The sequence below is a fragment of the Otolemur garnettii genome, unplaced genomic scaffold, assembly GCF_000181295.1.
Source record: "Otolemur garnettii isolate 467f Iridium unplaced genomic scaffold, OtoGar3 scaffold00094, whole genome shotgun sequence".
Classification (NCBI taxonomy): Eukaryota; Metazoa; Chordata; class Mammalia; order Primates; family Galagidae; genus Otolemur; species Otolemur garnettii.
Genome location: NW_003852489.1, coordinates 7,352,529 through 7,375,777, shown reverse-complemented (window position 1 = coordinate 7,375,777; position 23,249 = coordinate 7,352,529). Strand labels below are relative to the sequence as shown.

The 23,249-nt window shown below is 46.7% G+C and overlaps 1 protein-coding gene and 1 long non-coding RNA gene across 5 annotated transcripts in view; one reads left to right on the top strand and one right to left on the bottom strand.

Moving 5' to 3' along the window:
• Positions 1-10,739: 10,739 nt before the first annotated feature.
• On the bottom strand, positions 10,740-12,087 carry LOC111727105. The gene is made up of 2 exons (XR_002774735.1): positions 11,808-12,087; positions 10,740-11,182 (listed from the first exon to the last, which is right to left on the bottom strand). It is a non-coding gene; the product is annotated as an uncharacterized LOC111727105 (long non-coding RNA).
• Positions 12,088-12,121: 34 nt separating this feature from the next.
• Positions 12,122-23,249, top strand: part of HNF1B (HNF1 homeobox B) — a 56,780-nt gene continuing 45,652 nt past the window's right edge. For 2 of the 4 annotated variants that reach the window (XM_003795620.3, XM_023516637.1), the window contains exons 1-3: positions 12,122-12,681; positions 17,143-17,342; positions 22,807-22,993. In XM_003795620.3, the coding sequence (XP_003795668.1) occupies positions 12,338-12,681; positions 17,143-17,342; positions 22,807-22,993 (731 nt within the window). In that variant the 5' untranslated portion in view covers positions 12,122-12,337. Of the gene's footprint in view, positions 12,682-17,142; positions 17,343-22,728; positions 22,994-23,249 lie in introns of all 4 variants that reach the window. The other 2 variants (XM_003795619.3, XM_023516636.1) reach the window with 1 other exon arrangement.

Below are 23,249 nucleotides of genomic sequence, written 5' to 3'. Positions count from 1 at the left end.
GTAGAAATTGTATCTCTAATGTCTTTAAATCTCTAGTATTTTGCATATACTAAATGCTTAATAGATGTTTGTTGAATGAATAAATGACTGTAACCTGTGCCTTGGATATGCAGAAAGGTGGACTCAGCTCAGAACAGAAGAGTTTAGCAAGGAGTAATTACAGAGCACCTGCTGCATGCGCTACAACTGCTCAAAACATCATTGAGCAACACAGAAGATTAAGGAAGTGTATTTCCTGTGCTTTAGGGATTTACAATCCACTTAGGAAATCATGCCATGCCTCAAGAATAGCTATAAGCAGTTCTATACTTCCAACAAACAGGGTGAGATGTGGTAAGGTCCGTTCCCAGGCCTGCCTGTCAGTGCGGTCAGTGAACACTGAGAGCCCCCCATGCCCAACCCTGCCTTAGGTGGTGATGTGAAGGACCTAAGATTAGTAAAAATGCAACCTGCCCTTGAGGAGCCTTCTAGTCTAGATAGGTGATGAAGCTATTTTGACAATGTGGGCAAAGAGCTAGAACAGAGATAAGCACAGAGCACACTGAATACAGAAAGAGTCAATACAAACCCCAGGGTCTCTCAGCTCAGGCCCACAGTTGTTGTAGACCAGATCACTCTGTGCTGTGGGGCTGCCCTATGCGCTGTGGGATGCAGAGCGGCTTTGGTCTCCACTCACTAGATGCCAGTAGCAGCCTTAAGGCATGACAACTAAAAACGTCCGTAGGCATTTAGGACCAACTCCCTAATTTATGAGGCCCAGTGCAAAAAGAAAGTATGGGACTCCTTATTTAAAAAACATGAGTCAGCTCGGCGCTGGTAACACAGTGGTTACAGTGCCAGCCACATATACTGAAGGTGGCAGGTTTGAGCCCAGCCCGGGCCAGCTAAACAATAACAACTGCAACAACAACAACAAAAAGTAGCTGGGCATTGTGGCAGGTGCCTGTAGTCCCAGCTACTTGGGAGGCTGAGGCAAAAGAATCACATAAGCCCAAGAGTTTGAGGTTGCTGTGAACTGTGATGCCATGGCACTCTACCAAGGGTGACATAGTGAGACTCTGTCTCAAAATAAATAAATAAATAAAAATTAAAAACAGCTGAGTCGCCCTCCTCTACAGCCCCCAGAGCATGTATTTGCCCCACTGCAGGCATGGAAGTCAAGCCGGGCATCTTCTGCTCCAACCCAAGGCAGACAGGCAAACCCCAAGGGCATTGCAATCTCCGACCAAGGACACTCCTGCATCATGGGTGGGCAAAAGTCTCTTGCCTAATGCTCCGGGACACAACCAGCCTGGGGCAGGGATGGCTACCACCATGCCCTACCCCGAGATGCCACGGGGCAAGAACATCCTATCCCAACCTCCCTATGTTCTGTGAATCCCTCCTAAGGGCAATGTTGGTTGTTGGGTAGGAGAGGGGAGAGAAAGGCCTAGAACAGAGGGCAGGTGGGGGAGCTAGAGCCCAACGTCCCAGAGAAGCAGGGAGGCAGAGGGACAGGGGACCACATGCGCAGAGACTCCAAGCCCCTGACTCCAAGCTCCACTGTCCCATTAGGCTTCACCTACAAAACAGAAAGTCAAAAATAAAACATTAAGAACAGCCTTAAACCCCAAGCACACCCTGCCGGACATTGCCAAATGCTCACTGGGACTCAAAACCATGTGCAACTGAGAACCACTGGTAAAAAATTCCACACAGGGTCAGGCAGGGCTCACTGAAGGACTGGAGCCCTAGGCTGATCCCAGAAGACTGGGAGTGGGGAAGTGGGGGTAGGGTTATGATTAGAAAGGACAGGACTAATCAGGAAAGCGTGGCTGGCAGCTCATGTATTTCAAACCAAGCTTTCAGAGAAGTCACAAAATCTGGTTCAGCTGGAAGGAACTCCTCCAGGTGGAGGAAATAGTGCTTCAGCGGGTAGAGGAATGGAAATTAGCGCTGTAGGGGCCAATGAGGGGGGAATGACTTGGCAAGGAAAGGGAAACTGGAAGGCGGGAGCATTTTTGTAATCTTAACTCAGATTATTTCTTTTCTTTTCTCTTATTTATTTCATTTATTTATTTTTTTTTTATTTTTATTTTATTCTTTGAGACAGGTTCTTTCTCTTCCACCCAGAATAGAATGCAGTGGCATCATCACCGTCTACAGCAACCTCAAACTCCCAGGCTTAAGTGACAGTCATCACGCCTCAGCCTCCTGAATAGGCTGCCCACCACAATGCCTGGCTAGTTTTTCTATTTTTAGTAAAGATTGGGTCTCGCTCTTGCTCAGGCTGGTCTCGAACTCCCACGCTTGAGAGATCCTTCTGCCTTGGCCTCCCAAAGTGCTGGGAGTACAGGAGCGAGCCACCATGTCCTAACTCAGATGATTTTGGAATTTTCTCGTTGCTCTGCTGTGGCTTCTGGTGAGTTGCGGAGCCTCTAAATCTGCTACTGCGTGTTGGCTGCGCCTCACCCCTCCTAAGGCTCTGGTGCATAGAAGCTGGGGGGCACCTGTCAGCACCTTTGAAGAGGCTCCTTCCATGCAGACCCTCATCTGTGCCCTGTTTCCATCCACTCTATGCCTACCCCCACTACAGACCTTCCTTCATCTCTTGTTTGGAGAACAGAAAAAGCTCATTTGTGGGTCTAAATCAAGGAATCCACTGGGTCACATTGTCTCTAAGTGTGTCACCGTGGACAATAATAAGCAAATAGCTAAGGGTTATTGAGAGCTTATTGACAGCCTCCCTTCTCATCACTTTAGCATATTGATTCATTTACTCTTTATAACTCCCCTGTTAGGTAGTGTCGATCTATCACTAGCCCCATTTTAAAGATGGGAACACTGAGGCACAGAGAGTTTTAATAAGTTGCCCATGCAGAGTTAGGGAGTCATGAATCCAAAATCTGAATCCTGGCAAATTGACTCCAGAGTCTTCATATTTGACCACTTCACTCAATTTTGTAAAACGGAGTTAATAAGAGTAACTTCAGATAATTGGAAGGATCAAATGAAATCACAGCGTAAAGGTTAGTACAGGGATGTAGGCACACAAAATAGTCACTGTTACTGTTCTTACAAGCATTCTTTAAAAAAAAAAAAAAATGAATTAAATAATGGCACATGCCCCCTTGAAAACTTCCAAAGATTCCTCAATGTCTTAGGAGAAAAGTTCAAACTCCCAGGCCTGGCGTGCAATGTTCACTCACAACCAGCCCTCTCCTAACTTTCTAGTGTCATCATTAGCAAGATTCCTCCCTGGTCCAGCCAGCCTACCTCACCCTCCTTCCTTACCTACTTTCATGCCTTCAAGCCTTTGCAGGGCTATTGTTTGACTGAAAGGCTCTCTGTTAAAATCCTACTTACCCTTCAAGGGCCCTGAGCCTCCATAGAATTTTGCTCATACCCCTTTTACTGTTTTTTTTTTTTTTTAATTATTATTTGTTTGTTTGTTTTTGTTTTTGAGAAAGAGTCACAAGCCGTTGCCCTGAGTAGAGTGCCATGGCATCATCATAGCTCACAGCAACCTCCAATTCAAAGGATCCTCTTGCCTCGGTTTTTCTATCTTTAGTGGAGATGGAGTCTCACTCTTCCTCAAGGTGGCCTCAAACTCCTGAGCACAGGCAATCCACCCACTTCCGCCTCCCTAAGTACTAGGATTACAGGTGTGAGCCACTGCACCTATCCCCCCTCTTATTGTTAGTAGCATGTCCTTCTATTTATTAAATGTGCCAGGTGGCTTGCATATATTATCTGTCCTGCCAATTTCTACACCACCTTCCTTTTTACAGAAGAGGAAACTGAGGTTCAGAGTGGCAACTTACCCAAGGTCACACCTAGGAAGCAGCAGAGACAAGGTTTCAAACCACGATCAGCCTGGCTCCAAGCCCCATGCCAGTTCCTCTGCTGTGCTTACCTCTTGGCTGGTACAGAAAGTATTTGAAGCCAGACAGAGCTGCATTTGAGTCTCAGCTGGGTATGAGATCCACTTACCGTGCGATCTGGAGGCTCCGACAAGCTCCCTACAACTCAAGTACTCTAAGAATGAGTTGAGAAAAGTAAAAATAGTAATAATAATGTCACACAGGCAGTTATGAGGAATAAATGAGATGCTTTCCGTAAAGTAACTGGCACAGTGCTCTCATGAAGCCTGCTCCCTTCTGTCTAGTGATAGAGGTGAGTGTACCCATGCTGATCTCTCCCTCTACATGACCAACTCCTTTAGAGCAGGAATTGAATCTGGTTCATCCCAGCAGAGCCCACCAGCACATAGTGGATGCCCAGTTAGTGTTTGCTGCAGTGACTCAGCAGCCCTACGTGGCTCTTCACCCACAGGCCTGGAAGGAGTGTCTGTGTCTAATCATCAGGACACACAAGGATACATTGTCATCCCTCAGGGTGAGGCTGAGTGGTCACTCTCATGCCCATGGCACAAGTCACAGACAGCATTCCTGCCCAGACACACCAGTCAAGCAAGGGCAGGGCCCACCCACTTTTGCTCTGCAACCAGGAACTCTAGGATGGGAGGAGAGAAGACGTTGGGGAGACACAGGGTGACACCAAGTGGGCAGAGGCTCCTGATTCATAGACTAGACTCTCTCCTGGTATCCTTTCATGAAAAAAGCAGGAGAAGAGAGCCTTTTCATCATCCAGGCATAATACCGGGTATGGAAGTTGGGGTGTCTCTGGGTATGGAATTTGGGCTGTCTTATCGTGTCTTATTACTCTCAGGCCTTGCCCCTGTTCCTGGGCTGTGCTTTGTGCTCATCCTGTTATCACACAAACACATCATGGAGAAAACACCACCATCTAGATGCAGAAGGCTCAGGATCGGAGGTGGTGACTCTGGCACCTTCAGGGAGTCGTTTTTCTTTGGAGTCTCAGCTTCCTCATCTGTGAACTGTGGATGGCGATGCCCGCCTCACCTTATTTGCAGGACTCTTTTGAAGATGAAATGAAAGGAGAAAGCTCTTTGCACACCATAAAATACTGTACAAATATTATAATTTTTTTATATGCCAGGTATCTCCTTTGATAGGAAAGACTTTGATCTCAAATCTCTCTCTCTCTCTCTCTCTTTCTGTTCCAATCACAAGATTGCTCTCTGTGCTGAGACTTTTCAGGGTGCTTCTGTGTGTGTCCCCTCTGTCTAGGTGGGTAGAGGGCTGGGAAGGTGACAAAGTGCCAGAAGCAAGGCACTTACCATGGGATCTGGAGGCTCCGAGTCCAGCGGTTAAGTCCCTCTTAACTGGCTGTGGGTCCTTAGGCCAATTCTTACCCTCTCAGAGCTTCCATTTCCTCATCACAAAAGTGGGGCAATATTGCCTATTTTGAAAGCTCATAGGGAGGAAAAAAGGGGAGAATGTAGTGAGGGCACTTTAATAGCACATTTAGATATTAATCTGAAAAGAAATTCTAGGAAACTTGAGTAAAGATTATTTCTGTCTTTCCTAAATGTGATAGCCTAGCCCATATCATTTGTTCAATAAACGTTCTTGGAATACCTATTGTGTCTTGGGCCCGCCATTTATTCAATAAATATTCATGGAACACCAACTTCGTTTTTGTTTTGTATTTAAAGCAAGCAAGAAACAACGTTTATTGAGGAAGAGAGAGAAAGGTCTACAGAGTAAGAAAGCTTACAAAGCAGGATCCATTCACGGTAGACAGTGAATGGGCCTCCACTCCCAGGGCAAGCAGGCAAAGAGGCCTGGAGCCCCAACTTTGTGTTGGACCCATCGTCAGTCTCACTTTTCCCGGCGTTGTAGTAAAAGAAAAAGGAGTAGAGTCCTGTTCTGGAGTGAAAGTTCTTTATTCTGGGTGTAGTATTTATTAGTTTAATATCACACTAGGTCACTGGTTTTTAATTTAATCTTTTACAAACTACTGGGAACCCACTATTTCTAAAAATGACCCAGAAGAAGGCTGTGAGTTGTTAAATCAAAATGAGAGAAATCATTTCTACTCTTAGGAGCTTCCCCGGCAAAGATCATCTCATAGTAATACATTGGGGAAATAAAAGCTGAGAGCTAAAAAGGATTTCTAGAGAGGAAGCTGGTGGCTGGGATGGGGAGGATTTGGGATCTGAGTGTACCCATGTCGATCTCTCCCACCATATAACCAACTCCTTTAGAGCAGGAATTGAATCTGGTTCAATTGTTATTCCCTCAAAATACTCCCCAAAGTGCTCCCCAAGTGCTTTACACACAGTAAACACTTGGTGGTGGTTTGTTAGTGAACTTAGACCAAAGATGTGTGTTTTAAGGCAAGGAGCCCCTGAGCTATGTGGGATGACTATGACCAGGCCAGTGTCCCACCTGTGTGTTTCCTGCATTACCTCATTTAATTCTTCCAACAACACTGCGAAGTATAAATTCCATTATCACCATTTACGTTTGATGATAATATAAAAGCTGAAAAAAATTAAGTAACTTGCCCAAAGTTTTGTCCATACAGTCCCAGAAAGCAGTTGGTCTGAGTCCAAAACCAGGATTTTCCTAGTGCCCTGTGCTATGTCTTTTGTGAAAAGTCATTTCTCCTCCCTGAATCTGCTTCCTCATCCTGAAGAGAAAAACGTGAAATGAGATGACTTCTAGGGTCCCTTTTGGATTGGTGGATTTCTACTTGATAAGTGTTTTATCTAGGGGTTGACAAATTGTGGCCCGTGGGCCACTCCAGACAATCCACTGTTGTTATAAATAAAGTTTTATTGGAACACAGCCACACATGTTCATCAATGTATTGTCCATAACAGCAGAGTTAGGTAGTTGTGACAGAGACAAATGGCCTACAAAGCCTAGCTTACATATTTACTCTCTGTCCCTTCATAGAAAAAGTATGCTAACTCCTAGAATATACTAGCCTATAGACTTTAACAATGATAAACTATACTGATGAATAGGAAAAAATCTGGAGGGCCACACATCACCTGCCAACAAGGAAATGAATTACACTGTTTACATTTATACATTCTATACTTTGGAATTGTTTACTTTTTAGCAAGTTATAATTTACATACACAACACATACAAATTCTATGGCCTGATGACATATACACAATACCATTCAAAACATACAACTTTTCTAGCACCCCAGAAACTTCTATCACCATGGATTAGTTTAGGTACTTTTTAACATTATATAATTGGAATCACACAGTGTACATACCCTTTTGTGTCTGGGAACAGTATTTCTAAACTACAATTTCATTGCTGACAAGTTGGAAAATCTGAGAAGTAAATTAAGGAAACAAAAAGCATGCTTAATGGTATTATCCAGAGATGATCACTTGTTATTTACTCAACTAGTATTATATTAAGGACCTAGCACATAACAGCACCTCTCCAGGCACAGAAGAGTAAGACATAGTGGTGGAGGGGAGTCCCTCCATCCTGGGGCTTGCTGTCTGTGGTGTATTTCTTCATGGCTAGTCAAAAGTTTCAGGTTCATCACTCCACAGACCATCTGCCCAAAGGCCTGGAGTAGACACCCTGGTAATGTAAGACTTTGTAGGAATTTCCAATCATAAAAAAAGTGGCAAAACTTAAATGCTCAAAACCAACTGGCTGTTTTTCCAAAGCAAAATCAGAAGCCCAGAGAAAGTGCTCCCCAAATTATTTGAGGAAATTAAGAGTCACTCTGAAAGGAATATTGTAGCCAGAACTAGAACCTCAGGTTCCTGATTCCAAAGTCCAGAATGTTCTCCAGGCTGCAACATTGCTAACCACAAGGCCCCCAACCTCCTTCACACCAGGGTAGGGTGCTGTTTATGTTTTACTCTAGAGATGATTTCACTTTGAGGCCTTCTGGACAGAGAATCGATGGGAAAACCTTGAAGAATGAGCAGCAGAGCATAGAAAAGACCAGATTTGCTTTCTGTAAACAAAGAAGGGCAACTATGGAAAGTAGGGTGAAGACCATGTGCACAAGAGCAGAAAAATAGCCCTTGTGCTGCTAGGTTACAGAGGAGGTGAGTCCACAGGAGCCACATTGGCCCATCTGTGAAATTAACTATAAGATGCTCAAAACACCTTCATAGAACAATGAACCAAGTGGTTTTTTTTTTTCAGGTTAATGTGGGGGTGCAAATAACCAGGTCACAAAATTTGCATTTGTTAGGTAGAGGCCCTCTTGTAGTTGTAACCCCCACCCAAAAGATGTGCCATACGCCTCTATATTGTGCCCATTAAGTAGGAACACACCAATCCCCCCTCTGCTCTACTCGGTAGCAACAAAAATAATTTTATGGTTGGGGGTCACCCCAACATGAAGAACTGTATCAAAGGGTCTTGGCATTAGGAAGTTTGAGAATCACTGGTCTACGGGCTTCATATTAATATTAAGTACATTGGATATTTGCTTTTCCATTCTTGTGATACTTTACTAAGAAGAATGTGTTTCAACTCCATCCAGGTTAATATCAAAGATGTAAAGTCAGCATCTTTATTATGACTGAGTCATGTTCCATGGTATACATATACTACAGTTTGTTAATCTATTCCTGATAGATAGTTAGGTTGCTTACATATCTTGGTGATTGTAAATTGAGCTGTAATAAACAATCTAGTGCAAGTCTTTTTTTTTTTTTTTTGGAGACAGAGCCTCAAGCTTTCCCCCTGGGTAGATGTCACAGCAACCTCCAACTCCTGGGCTCAAGCGAGTCTCCTGCCTCAGCCTCCCAAGTAGCTGGGACCACAGGTGCCCGCCACAACATCCCGCTATTTTTTGGTTGCAGCCATCATTGTTGTTTGGTGGGCCCGGGCTGGATTGAACCTGCCACCTTAGGTGTATGTGGCTGGTGCCTTAGCCACTTGAGCCACAGGCGCCGAGCCACAAGTCTTTATAATGAAATCATTTTTTTATTCTGGGTAGATGCCTAGTAGTGGGACTGCAAGGTCAAATGGGAGGTAGCCAAATGGATTTTAAATTATTTTATACCAGGGACTGAATCTTTCATTAAAAAAAAAAAACTGGGGATTTGAACTGCAAATTTATTACTTGAGTAAATAAACCTAAAGTAGTCTCTTCAAATTTAGTAGTTCTTAAAAACAAGCTGGGGGATATAAGAATCCAAAGAGATTGTTGCCCTACTTCTTAGCGTATTTCCATGATCTGCTGCTTCTTTCTAAATATGCGAGAGGCTGCCATGTTCCAGGAAACTGCAGTTGTAACTCACTTAACTCTCACAAAAGCACAGTAGGCTGTCATTATCATTTACACAGAAGGAAACTGAGAATCAGAAAGACTATGTAATCCACTCAAGGTCACACAGCTGGTTTACGCAGATCTCAGGCTCAAGTTTAGTTTTCCAAAGCTTGCCTTCTATTCCCTGCTGTGAAAACAATAAAAGTTAGAGGCCTTCTTTCACCCTAAAATCCTGCTCAAAAACCCTGAGCCCCAATCCCCCCATTAACGTACTCCTTACACTGTCCTGTGTTTCATTTTCCCATCTCTAAAATGGGGGTTCTCTATGAGTCCGTCACTTTATTCTACATGAAGCACGAACAAAGGTCATTTCAATCAGCGTTTGTCTTTCTCTTTGAGAGAAGTTTAACTAAATGCTTTTATGAGATGGCTCATTCAGTTAGGATTTATGACCCACATTCTGAAGGACTGTCTGCTGGTCTAGTTATGCCTTTTTTCAATTTCCATATGAAGGGATAGATATTAGCTGTGTATTCACCAATCTGTAGTTGCAATTACTTGGTAAGCACCTATATTGCACCAAGTGGCATATACAAGGTGGGTCTGGGTAGGAGAATTACAGGAAGTTGTTAGACATGGACAGGCAGATTGCCAGGAAGACATACCCAGACACTCACAGGAAGTTTTCCCTTTCCTCCGAGCAAAACTTCCTGTATTTTCACATAGTTGACTAGGGTTGGAGGAAGAATGGGTTTGCTGACACCTGAATTTTGAGGGAGGAATGGACTTGGGAGTCAGGGCACACAGCAGTTGGAACCACAAATCAAAGTTAAAAGGGAACTGATTGCTGGTTTTTTAATGGGTTTTCCCCTCTTAACACAGAAACTGATCTTCATTATACTTGATACTTCTGTCACGCTAGCAGGTGAGAGAGAGAGAAAAAGACAGTTCTCCAGGGACATTTACTCTGAACACTTCATTATCCTGCTTGAGGCAAGCTGGGTCGCAGAGAATGTTCTTCTACAGGGCAGAAGTGTGAGGGGCAAGGAAGGATCTGCCATCTGTCACGATAAACTAAAAGACGAGACAGTGTAATGAAGGGCCCTCAATTCCATGAAGTTATTACCCCTTTGTACAGGAAACAAAAGGTATAGACCTTCCCCAAGCTCCATGCACACAACACCCATTCCCTCTGGCCCAGGCACCTGTAACAGACCCAGTATTTAAAAAAAGGCAACCTGGCTCCTTGGCAGCCTGACCTGGATCAGTCACATCATCAGCTCTCATACACCTAGGAGACTTGCTCCTGTTCCTAGCGGATGGGGAAGTCTGAACCCCTCCTCCTTCGCACTGAAACTCCTCAGCTAACCCTAACCTAACCCCAACTTCCTCCTGATTATCTTCTGGAGATGAAAGAGGTGGCAGAATGTGTTCGGAAGCTCCTTGCTGTCTTCCTGCTGATCCTGAATTCTTGTTCCTAATCTCCGAGTCTCTCCAGCCCCAGAACTTCATCTCCTTGAGTGGGAAAATCCTAAACTTGCAGAGGGGCTAAACTTGCAGATTTTTCTAGTGGGAACTGGCTTCCTGCCTTCCCAGAATGGAAAGAATGAGCACTATTATTAAACCAAGAGGTTGCAGGTGGTCTTAAACTTAATGTACACAACGCCCACTCCCCACCCCGCACTGTAATTATCAGTAGTATCCCGGTTTTACAGGCAAGGAAACCGAGGCGCAGAGCGGGGAAGGAGTGTCCTCTGCCCCAGAAGCGATGTTGGTGAGAGATGAATCCCAAGAAGCCTTTCTTCCGTAGGTCAGGTCTCAGCCCGTGGGTTTGCGTGTGGCTCCTTCCTTCCGTGCCCCGGGGAGATGGGAGTGAATCTCCAACAGTGCTGAAAGGCCCATGGCTTTCTTTAAGACCCAGGCCAGAATGGAAAAAAACTTCCTTCCGTCAGTGGCTTTGTCAGCACCTTCTCTGCTCAGAAGTTGAGGTTCCACCACTGCTGCCATAACCCTATGCGGTTACCTGGCCCTGGCCCTTGGGACCATAGATGGATTGGAACTGCGAATAAACCAGAAAAAGGTGAGCCCGAGGGTCATGCATCTCCAACTGTCCATTCAGCCACAGACCAAGCTTTACTTTCACTGCTGGAAAGGAGGCACGGCAAACCTACTTTCGCCCTCAACGCGTAGGCACTTTGATATTTCAGTGTAAACCTGAGCGAGTGGGTGGCCCAGGAGTGCAGCTCCCCCAGCGGCTCGGCCTGGCTTGGCGCTAGTGCAGCCCGGCTGGGGGAGCTCTACTTTGGCTACTCCCTCTAGCCATAAATTAGTCGGTGCCTCCTCGAAAAGGTCCTCCCGGCCTCCTTCACCCTTGCCTGCGGTATCAGGGACTGCAGTCCTGCGAATCCAAACCGCCAGACTGGCCAGAGAGGGCCTGGAACCTGAAGAGTGGTAACCGAGGTAGAAATAAACGGGGTCTCTCCGATACACACTCACTCCGCCTTAACCCACCCCACTTTCCCCGGGTCTCAGCGACCCTTCCCAGGTGGCCACTTTCGCCTCCTCCCCGCCGGCTCTCCTGGCCCACCACCTGCGACTGTTGGTATGCATCAGAGGGTCTCTGCTCTTCACTTCCTTCTTTATCCCTTTCTTCCAAGAGCACCCCAACCTCCTCCAGCTCTCACCTGAACCCTGAAGCGTAGTGTCCTCTCTCCGGACCACAGCGAAACTCGTAACCGGTTGGAAAGGCCCCCGCGCCTAGGCTGCAAGCTACTTGCTTAATAAGTCCAAAGGTCGGTTAAAGTTTGGCTGATAAATAGAACCAGTGAAAGAAGGTCTTCAGCCCCCCAGCGTGAGTACAATGCACCCTGGCAAGCCCAGCTCCGGGACCGAGTCTCCTGCGCTCCACGTCTGCCCCTCAGGCTCTCCCTCTCTCAGTTTCCCCCCTCCCCGCCAGCATTTGCATCCTGCCGAAAGAGGAGTCCTTCCCACTAATTTGCATATCTTATATGGCCTAATGGTGGCGATCATGGCAAGTTAGAAGTTTTCTGACTCCTCTCGGAGGAGACTCCGGGACCCCGGGGAGTAACAGGTGTCTGGAGGCTGAAGGGTGGAGGGGTTCGTGGATTTGGGGGTTGCTTGTAAAACTCCCCTCCACCCTCTCTGGCACCCACCCACCCACCCCCTTACCTCCTTCTTTTTCCGTCCTTGGAAAATGGTGTCCAAGCTCACGTCGCTCCAGCAAGAACTCCTGAGCGCCCTGCTGAGCTCTGGGGTCACCAAGGAGGTGCTGGTCCAGGCCTTGGAGGAGTTGTTGCCATCCCCGAACTTCGGGGTAAAGCTGGAGACGCTGCCTCTGTCACCCGGGAGCGGGGCCGAGCCCGACACCAAACCGGTCTTCCACACTCTCACCAACGGCCACGCCAAGGGCCGCTTGTCCGGGGACGAGGGCTCGGAGGACGGCGACGACTATGACACCCCTCCCATTCTCAAGGAGCTGCAGGCGCTCAACACCGAGGAGGCGGCGGAGCAGCGGGCGGAGGTGGACCGGATGCTCAGGTAGGCGCAGAGCTAGGTGGCGAGTACGTGCCGAGCCCCTGGAGCCCAGGGCCCAGCGCCTGCGTGACAGTGCGCCCGGCCCCTCTCACCAACCGTGTCTCCCACCAGAAAAGTCCCCCGGGGGGCGCTCCGCACCTCTCCCAATACCTGGACGCTTCCCAAAGCCTCAGTCGGACGACCCTGGGGCCCCGGGGCTCGTCTCCCCTGGTCCAGGCCAGGGGCCAGGACCCAAGGGCCTTCCCCGCGGGGCTAGGGCTCTGCGAGGGAGAACCGGAGCTGCGGAGCCTTTTGCCCGGAGGTTTGCCCACGCAGCTGAAGGTGCAAGTGGGTGCAGTGAAACAGCTACAGTTTTCCGGGAGCAGAGGGTTCGCAGCCCTGCAAGTCCCAGCCCTCATGTTTCTACTCCGTGCTGCCTGGGGTCGGGAAGCTGCAGGTCCGCCTCGGGCACAGCGACCTGCCCTTTTTTGCTTGGGGACCGGCAGCACCCGGGGCCGGGATGTGGGACGCGAGTTCTTTGGTGGCTGCTTTCATTAGCAGAGCCGATGGAAGGCCTGGAACCCCCACCCCCCAAGCTGGTTTAGATTTGCAAAGATGAATGTTTGCACTTACGGCCCGGGTAGACCCGCCTAGGGCAACACAATCCCAGAATCTAAGCAGGCGGGTGTGTTGTAGGGGCAAGTGCGACTAAGACCTCGGTTTGCAAAGGTTTTAGTCTCAGTCTGAGAAAGGAGGGCCTTTCGGGATCTCTCCACCGACACCCTGACCTCCATCCCTGGGAATTCAGGCAGGCCGGCCACCTACCCCAGGGCCAGGATCCTTCGCCTGTACTCCTCGACAGGCCTAGGCTTTGACAGCTGGTTACTAATTATCCAAGGAGCCAAGCGGTTCCCTTAGACTTCACTTTGCTCCGGGACCACTTGGCTTTAAGAAGGAGCCCCTCGCGTGGCCTCTTTCGCAAGCGCCGCCGCATTAGGGGTGAGGACTGAGCCTTCGCCCGCAATGGCAGTTTAGGGTGGGATATGACCTTGCATTTGATTTTGCGCTCCAGAGATCTGGCAGTTTGCCCTCTAGCCAAGACAATCAGGGAGACTTCAGGAGTTTTTTTCCCCAAAAAAAGTATTTTGCTGTAATTCATAGGTTTAAGGTTCTTCCCTCGCCGTTTCCCCGCATGACTGCGATTGCTCCCCGGCTGGGGTTAGGAGGCTGGCAGGGGGCGAAGAGGGGTCAAGATAGGAGCCCTTCCTAGCAGCTGGAGTGCCAAGGTGGCCGGGAAGTTGCCCAGGGTCTGGAGGACTGAGCCCGCTCCAGCCGCCGGTCACCGGAGGCCCATAAGGCCTAGGCCTTTCCGCCTGGCTGCAGGAGCCCGCTTCCCAGCGCGGCGCTGGAAGGATCTGGGAAGCCCCAGAAGACCTGGGCGCCCCTCCGCACCCAGCCCCGCGCCGGGCCGGACGCAGCAGAGATGTAACATAAACTGCAGCACGTGGAGTCGGGGTGTTATTAATTTATTTCTATAAATCATCAACAGAAAGATACACAAAGAGCCGTGATTAGGTTGAAAAGAGAGGCGGGTTATTCATTGGTGAAGTTGTAAACGCAGCTTAGAAGGGGGAAGGAAATCAAAACGTAGACGCGGGGTTGCCGGCCGCTCCCAGCGCTTACACACCGAGCTGCCGGGCGCGTCCAGCCGGGCCCCGGCGCCGCCCTGGCGCCCGACCCGGGCTGCCCGCGGAGCCCTACCAAGGGTCTCCGACACTCGCAGGCCCGGCGGACGGAGAGCCAAGCCCGGCCCTGTCCTCGAACCTCAGCCTTCTTCCTTCCAAGCCCCTGGAGTCCAGCCGGGCGGGGAGGTGGACGAGAGGGCCAGAGACCCTTTCAGGAGTAGGAACACGGGACAGACTTCAAGGCTTTTCTCCCTTTCCCAAGCGAATGCTGCCTTTCCTCCCCCAGCCCTGGCCGCGTCGGACTTTATTAAAGTAATTTTTCAAAAAATTGCTTGCGGTTCCCGGGTCACTGCACAGTGGGCTCTTGAAGCCAGGTTTATGAACGCCCTTTCTTTGCCCACCTTGCTCCCCTAAGGTGGAAAGAAAAGAGAGAGAAAAGTTGTTCTTTGGTGTTCCAGGACGCCCTGGATAGCTCCTAGGAAAGGCGAGAGAGGCAGGGCAGGGGACTGGGCGCTTCCCTGGTCGCCGGCGCCCGGCCGCAGCCCGCCTGGCCTGCGGCCTCGAGGCTGGCGCGGGGGGCGTTTGGAAAGCCCCTGCTTGAGGCTTCTTCGCCAAGTGGCTGCGAACTGTGCTGGGCTCCGGGGCTTCTGCTGGTGGGCAGCAAAGTCATAGAGAAGGAGCGTGCCGGGCGGTCCGGCGCTTGACACCTGTGCTCTGAACACAATGGCCGCGCGCGCTTCTCGGGCTCCGTGTATTTATCGGGGTTAGGAACCCTGAACGTGAGCAGTATTTTCAAACGAAAAAAGTAACCAGCTCTCCTGGCTCTTTCTGGTGAATACACGTGAATTGGGGGGCCAGAGAGCTGTCGCGGTATAACTGCGCCATTTTACTCCCCACTCCGGTCTTTCAAATTCCGGGCTTAAATGTTTTGCCATAATTTATAAGGTTTTCATGAGCTTTTTTTTTTTTAAACCTTCCCAATTGTTAAGCTAATTCGCTCTTTCCACAGAACCACTCACACGGAGAGCATTACACTATGTCTCTAGGTTTCTTAGGCACACAAAATGAACACTCTTAAGAAATTTAAACACAAGAAAAATGGCCCAAGAATCTGTTAAAGCAATATTAACTTTTAAAATGCAAATACTTTCCCCCTAACTTTTGAAGCTATTGTTCGTATCTGTTGAAAGTGGTTTCCCACCCTAAAAATATTTGTGGAAGTATTTGCCAGAAATAAGCTTTTAAATGATCTCTGATGTTTACAGAGGTGTGTCTTAAATGTTTATTGCGTTATTTTTCTCTTACTCAATGTGAATTCTCCGCATTTGAAACTGCAACGAATTTTCTTACTTTTTGCTCTTGTTGCTTCCTTATATTGTATTACTTGGAAATATAGATACTTTAGAAATCTGTTGACGGAAATAGAATGAATCTGAAAAGCGCGCATTTCTCTAAAACATCTCTATCAAAGCCTGTCTTGTTACAAAATAATCACAACTATCCAAATACTTATAAAATATCCGCTTGCTTACTGGGTTTTTGTTCATTAAACAAAATTGATTTTATTTTATATACATATGATAGGCCCCGCTTGAAAATAAATTAGTTCTTACATTGCCACACTGTATCTCTTTTGGCTTGTTTTTTACGCTCTTTTTTGGTTTCATCCGAAACTATGTTTTTTTTCATTTTTTTCATGTTCTGTCGAGCTACATAAATATCAATTTACAGTGAGGGGATCTGGTTTTTGTAAGTTAATATGTAGCTGCATTAAATAAGGAGTGTATGTAGATACATTGTTTCTTTAATGCTTTTGTTCTGTAGTGTGTATTATGTTCTTAATTTCTTGTTTTAGATTACATCCTTCATTTGTAAGCACCTATTCAATACTCAGGAAAAGATACCGGCAAAGTTGAAAACTTTTTAGACAAAATTCAAAGGCACTAACTTCTTGCGCACCTGTGTCTATGAGAAATGAAAATTATAACCATGTTCCTACCCAAAGCTTGATATTTATGAGAAACATAAGAATACAGGAAAATAAGGCATTTGGGATTGTTAATAATTTCAAAAACTGAAATTATTTGTCCTCATTAAGTTTCGTTTGGGAGGCGGGGCTGTGGATCTTTTTTTTTTTTTTTTTTTTAACATTACTTGCCTCACCTCACTGGTATGATTCTTCAGTCCCAAGAAGAAATGTCATTGGATTTCGGAAAACTTTTCTAAAACTCTGAAAATGGTTTGGTTTTCGGCTAGGAAGTTTGTTCGTCCTTGCCTCTCAGGAAGTAGACATGTAGGTTTCGTGCCTATTTTAGAAGCAACTGAAACATTCGTACAGAAGAAAAATAATGTTGGAGGGGTTGAGGCTAAATTTAGGCAAATTTAGAAACTAATGCTACCCCTGGCATGGTAGGACCAGTCAGCCCAGCCCCAAGTTAATGGCATCTCCACTTTCCAGTGGGTCTCTTGCTTTTTAAGTCTCTCACATTCCAGGAAAATGAAGGAAAGCAAAATAAAACAAGAGTTTTTCTTTTTGCTTAAAGGGGGGTGGGGAGAGTAGTGCTTGCCCATTCCTGAAGATGGGGAGTCTTTCTCTGCTAGTCTCAGAAGAAAGGGGTAGTGTCCTTCACCCCCTCTTCTGTTTAGGTTCCATTTGGGCCTCACATTTCTCCCAAGGTTGTAGCTTGGACAGGTGGAGAAATCAAAGTTTGGCACACAAGGTATAAAAACCCCTAGAAAGAGACTGTTTCTCCCCAGACATGTCCCACTAGCGAGGCTAACAATCTGCTTATCTGTCTAGTGAGGACCCTTGGAGGGCTGCCAAAATGATCAAGGGCTACATGCAGCAACACAACATCCCCCAGAGGGAGGTGGTCGATGTCACCGGCCTGAACCAGTCCCACCTTTCCCAGCATCTCAACAAGGGCACCCCCATGAAGACCCAGAAACGTGCTGCCCTGTACACCTGGTATGTGAGAAAGCAACGGGAGATCCTTCGACGTAAGTGTTCTAATCCTGCCTCTGCCTCCACCTGATGTAACCTTGCTCTAACTCTGATTGATCCCTGTGGGCTGCCTCAGTTTCTCCTCCATCAAGAAGGCCTTCATGAGCACTTAGCAAACAGAAGGAAGCTGGCAGGTGGATTTGGCCTTCACAGCTGCAGTACACTGGCTGATACCGTTTTCTTCTCCCAGGGTGCCTTGCTATGCAGCCCATTGCTTTGACAAACCTTTCAGTGTATGTGATATACCTGAACTTTGGGGCCCCTCCTTCCAACATCCTTCTCTTTGCAACCAAGTAGGGAACAGAGTGGAATATCTCCACTCTGTAAACCAACTATCTGCCCTTGCTACATGACCACAAGTCAGTTTCCAACAAAGACATTTTGTTGCAATCAGTAATATTACTCACTATTGCTGTTACCACCTCCTCTCTGGAAAAAAGTATACAAAAGAGAGGGTGTTTGTATAAATAGTATATTTAGAACCTGACCTGGTTTGGGGAGGGGTAGGGGAGACAGAATCCTGAAGCTATTTAAGGTTTACCAAAATCGGTACAGTTCGGGGTCCTCAGCTGGTGACCTTGTCTAATGAAGAAGCTGCCTCTGGCTAAGGCAGGGCATAGTAAAAGTGAACTCTGATCCGTCAATTCCTGTCATTCTGATTCCTACTCCCAAGTTTTCTTTCTGTCCTGAGATTCCTTCTACCCAATAACACTGAGAGATTTTTTTGTTTAGAAGTCTAGGGAAGTTTGAACCGCTTTTGAAATACTAAGAGTATGAATGATACACTGTTTTCATTCTAGGAAAGTATACTTTGACATTACATTTTAATTATTTTGATCCAGCCATGTTCCCAGAAAAATTTTGTATCAGTTTTCACTCTCCCCACCTACTATCCTCTCTGGGCCACAGGCTTCTCTGTCTTTGTCAAGGTGGTAGTTTCTACCACTTTCTGGGTTGGGCTTTTTTTCTCTCTCAATCACTTGAGAGAGTCACTTTTAAAAATCACAGTCACTTTTAAAAATCACTCTTCTATATTGTTGTACCTGGCTCCACAGTGATCGATTTAGTGTTTGTTGTCTCAATGTCTGTGGGCTGGGGAAAGGAGAGGTTTCAGGGATTCATCTTATATTGTGGTTGTCTGTGCTTTTGTTGGAAGACTTAAGTGGATAGATTAGAAGCAGAAAAGTGAGAACTGTTTGGTGCTGGGGAACAGGGAGGCTTTTAAAACATGGCTCGACCCACCATCCTTGGTGACAAGCTCTTTGAGAATTTGTGTTCCTAACATGAAGCAACTCTCTAGATTTCCTGGAAAGTCTAAAAAAATTCTCAGAAGCCACAATCTCCAAACGGCCAAGAACCCCTGGTACCTGCCCAATCCAAGCTTTATGTGGCATCTTCAATTTGAGCTGCCTCACTGTGTGCCATGAGAGTTCCCTCGGGAAGGAGAGGTAGGCAGGAAAGGTTGATGGGAACCTTCTGAAAAGAAGTCCCGGAAAGTTTCTCAAGGTGCCTGTGAAGGGACATTTTACAAAAATGTATGGCAGTCTCTGCAAGGGATTTTTTGTTGTCATTGTTATTGTTATTGTTTTAAAGTCAGATGAGAAGTAAAGCTTAAGAAACCTCCCTTCATTCTGTAGCTATTATACAAGCACCTATTATATGCCAAACACCATGCTAGGCTATGGAAATACACAAGGCAATTTCTCCAGGGATTTACAATCCAGTGAGGGAGATGAGATGTTTGAGTAAATAATGACAGCCACCTAAGAGCTATTATAAAGGTATACACAAGGGGCAGCAGAGGAACTGCTAAATTGCCTGGGGTCATCATGGAGGGCTTCTTAGAAGAGGTGACGTTTGAGTTGAGTCTTGAAGGATGAATATAAGACACACAGCATGGGATAAAAATTAAGAAGCACGATGGATAAAAGAGGCACATAAGTGAATGGGGTGGGGAGAAGAAGAAAGAGCAGGAAAATAAAAAATGATACATAATTACAAATTTTTTGGAAAAAATTAAAAACGTTAAGTGGTAATATTCACAGGCTGATCTATACATATAGAATCTCCTTGTCCATGCCAGTCCCTGAGCCTATCAGGAGGCTGCTGAAGCTGGATTCTCCAAGTTAAATTTGGTGGGCAATAAACATTTTGTGCTCCCCTAATTAATCTGAAAGGAAGTAGAAGAGAGTTTGTGGTTACTGGTGGACATGGGAGGTCTAATTCTTCAAAAATTAAGATAAGCTAGAGCTAAGAGGCTGAGATGGGTAGAACCTGGAGATTCTGAGCACCTGCAGGCAAATCCGCTTGGCTAATTTGGGCCCACACAGGGCTCTGAACACTGTTCACGCTGCTGTCGCCCTACAGGGCAGATGAGAGACTGAGGCAGCCCCCACACCAGGGAGCACCCATGATCTCACACTCACCACAGACAGAGCTTCAGGAGTCAGTTTTGTTATTGCCACATGAGTCAGATCTGAAGGCCAGATCTGAAGGCCTTGTGAGCATATAGTGTTTGAAGGGTCTGTGCAGATATTGTTTGTTTTTTGTTTTTTTGGGTTTTTTTTGTAGAGACAGAGTTTCACTTTATCGCCCTTAATAGTGTCGTGGCATCACACAGCTCACAGCAACCTCCAGTTCCTGGGCTTAGGCAATTCCTTTGCCTCAGCCTCCCAAGTAGCTGGGACTACAGGTGCCCACCACAACTCCCAGCTATTTTTTTGTTGCAGTTTGGCTGGGGCCAGGTTTGAACCTGCCAACCTCGGTATATAGGGCCAGCGTCCCTGCCCACTGAGGCACAGGCGCCAGCCATATTGTTTGGGTTTTGTTATTAGTGAGAGGTGATCATTCACAGGCCTTTGATTAGAAGCCTTCAAATCTATAGTCTGGGCTCCTGTCCCAGCTCTGCCCCAAGTCCACGTGACTTAACCAGCCTGAACTTCAGTTCCTTCATCTGTAAAATAGAGATGACAATACTTCTCACATGGAGAGGCTCTGCGAATTAGTTGCAAGATACAGTTAGAGGACTTTGCATAATACCTCACCATAGGCAGTGGGTCAACAAATGTTAGCAGTTATTATGTCTATTCACATCAAATGAACAATCTCAAATTGACCCCAGGTCCTTGGGATTATTCCAAGTAACTGGCTTTGGCTGTTACTCATGGTGACTCTGTAGGCACCACGCAGGCCTCACAGGGAGGAGAATGGACACTCAGTAGCCCCCACTGAGCAGGGAACTCCTTCCTCATGCTTTGCTTTTCCCTGGAGTAACTGCACTCAGGAGCTGCCATGATGCCCAAACAACGTAAGAGATGTGAAAACACATTGAATAGTATGACCTCCAGAAGGATTGGGGTCAACATCGCCACCCTCCTGCCTAGGGGTAGGTGTCCTAAAGGACAACTTTGTGCCCCTTCGCTTTCAGCCAGTCCCATTCCACAGTGGGGGAGCTGAGACACCAGGAAACCAAGCAGCTTGGCTGGACCCCTACATTGTCCCATGGAAGTGGTGACTTCCTGCCAGTAAGTTCAGCAGAGACTCAGGTCTCTAAAGGCCTTGTTTGGCACCCATGAGAATAGAGCCCTCAGGTGTCTTGAGAATCATCCAAAATGGATTGGACCTAAATCCAAGCCCCCAGTGAGAAGTTCAGTACACTTATTGGAAAGATTATGTGTTCACTTAGCCAATCATAGACTGGTTAAACAAAGCCTAGTACCACCCATAGCTGGGATCCTAAGTTCAGGCTGGGTGGGCACTTCAACATTTCTCATAGAGCTTTAGAGAGGTAGTGAGTTCCCGGTGCTGGAGGTGGATACACGGAGCACCTCTCAGTAGGGTGCTGTAGAAGGGGTGCAAACATTAAATGGGGGCCTGACTTTCAAAGCTTGAGGATGTTGGATCCAGCTATCCGAAGGAGCCAGAGCCTTTACTGTGATGGCACACCCAGACTCTACCTCAGGGCTCATTTTGGCTGGAGGTTGTAGCCTTCAAGTCTCTGAAACCTGTGGTAGTAACTCTAGACACTAAGAAAGGAAAACGTCAAGGTCCAGAAGATGGGTACCAGCAGCTAGGAAATGAATTTGTTACGTGTCCTTGCTCAGCAGAGAGCTTGGCTTCTATGTTTATTCATCTGTAAAATAGAATGAATCAACCCCCATGAAGCCTGCTTTGTGCAGATGTGAAGAAGCCAGCAAAATGTGCTTTAATAAAGTAAATACCAAATCTCATGGAAAACACATAGGCTCACCGCTGGGCCAAGCTGCTGTCTTTCTGTCATTTATTCAATGGAAATGTATTGAGGGTTGAATGTGTGGGCCCTGAGGATAGGATAGACAGGGAGCATCATTCCATCTACATTTATCTACTCACTAAACCCTATGCCTAGAAAGGTCCTATGTTTGTAGACTTGTCTCCTTGCTGTCTTTCAGATGTGTGGAAAATCTGCAAGACTTTTTCCTCTTGGGCTGTCTCCTTCATAAATTGACCCCTGGCCACAGACACACACACATACATGCTCACACAACACACTTCATTGCCTTTGAAATTACGGAACCTCTGCAAGCCAATCATCCAAGGAGCTATAGCAAACTAATCAACATTCAGAGACGGTCCACATAAGGAACTAGGCCTCCTGTGCTGATATGTGGTACATGCCCAGTCTATAAAAATTAGGTCAGCTTAAGGAGGTGGTCAACTATGGAGTGTCTACTGTATTAAAGATCTAAAGATAACCTTTTCTTTCCAGTATACAAAGTTTCACTTATACAGAGTGGCCATACAGTGCATGTGCAATTTAAATTAGTGACCTATTTAAAATTGCACATGAATTTTATGGGCTCCCTGTATTTATTTCAAAGCATTACTGAAAAGTTTTGGGTTATAGGTTTTTCTAGGAACCCAACATTATAATACACATGCCCAAGATATATGAGGAGAGAAGAGGGGTGGGAGGAACCATTTGAAGCCTCTGAATATTTTATCTAAGTATAAATTGTAGCTTTGCACAGTTTCTCTCTAGACCTGAGACCTGGTTGAGCTCATCCACTTGACATTCAAATATAAGAGTTCAGGGTGCAGAGTGTTGCTTCATGTCTGAGAGCCAGTGAGCCAAAGGAAAAAAGTTAATTTCCTTAAAACAATGGTTGGCTACATTTGAGCTCCTTCAAAGAAAGGAAAAGGGTGGCTGTGCTGGAACAACTACGGTGGGCAGTAAGGGCCCCTGGTAAGGCCTCCCTTCCGTGGCCCCACATGCAGTAAGAGCAGATTACAAGGCTTAGGGGAGAGGAAAAAAGGTGTCTTTGTCTGTTGTCTGTCATCTGTCTGTCTGTCTGCTGAGTGAAGGCTACAGATCCTATCAAATCTACTCCTTTCTCTTTTCAGAATTCAACCAGACAGTCCAGAGTTCTGGGAATATGACAGACAAAAGCAGTCAGGATCAGCTGCTGTTTTTCTTTCCAGAGTTCAGTCAACAGAGCCAGGGGCCTGGGCAGTCCGATGATGCCTGCTCTGAGCCCACCAACAAGAAGATGCGCCGAAACCGGTTCAAATGGGGGCCCGCATCCCAGCAAATCTTGTACCAGGCCTACGACCGGCAAAAGAACCCCAGCAAGGAAGAGAGAGAGGCCTTAGTGGAGGAATGCAACAGGTAACATCACCTAAAGATCAATCAAGCAGGCAGGAAAGACCATCGACCCAAGATCCCTCCCCCCTTAGTCCTACTATATCGAGGCACTGATTATCCAGATAGCTGTGGCTAAATCAGGGTTTCCCATAGAGTGTTCCATAGAACCCCAGTTTCAGTTCACTAATAAATAAGTTTGAGAACCATCAGATGGATAATTCCTCTTAGAAAGTCACAACAGGCTCAGCGCCTATAGCTCAACCTGCTAAGGCGCCAGCCA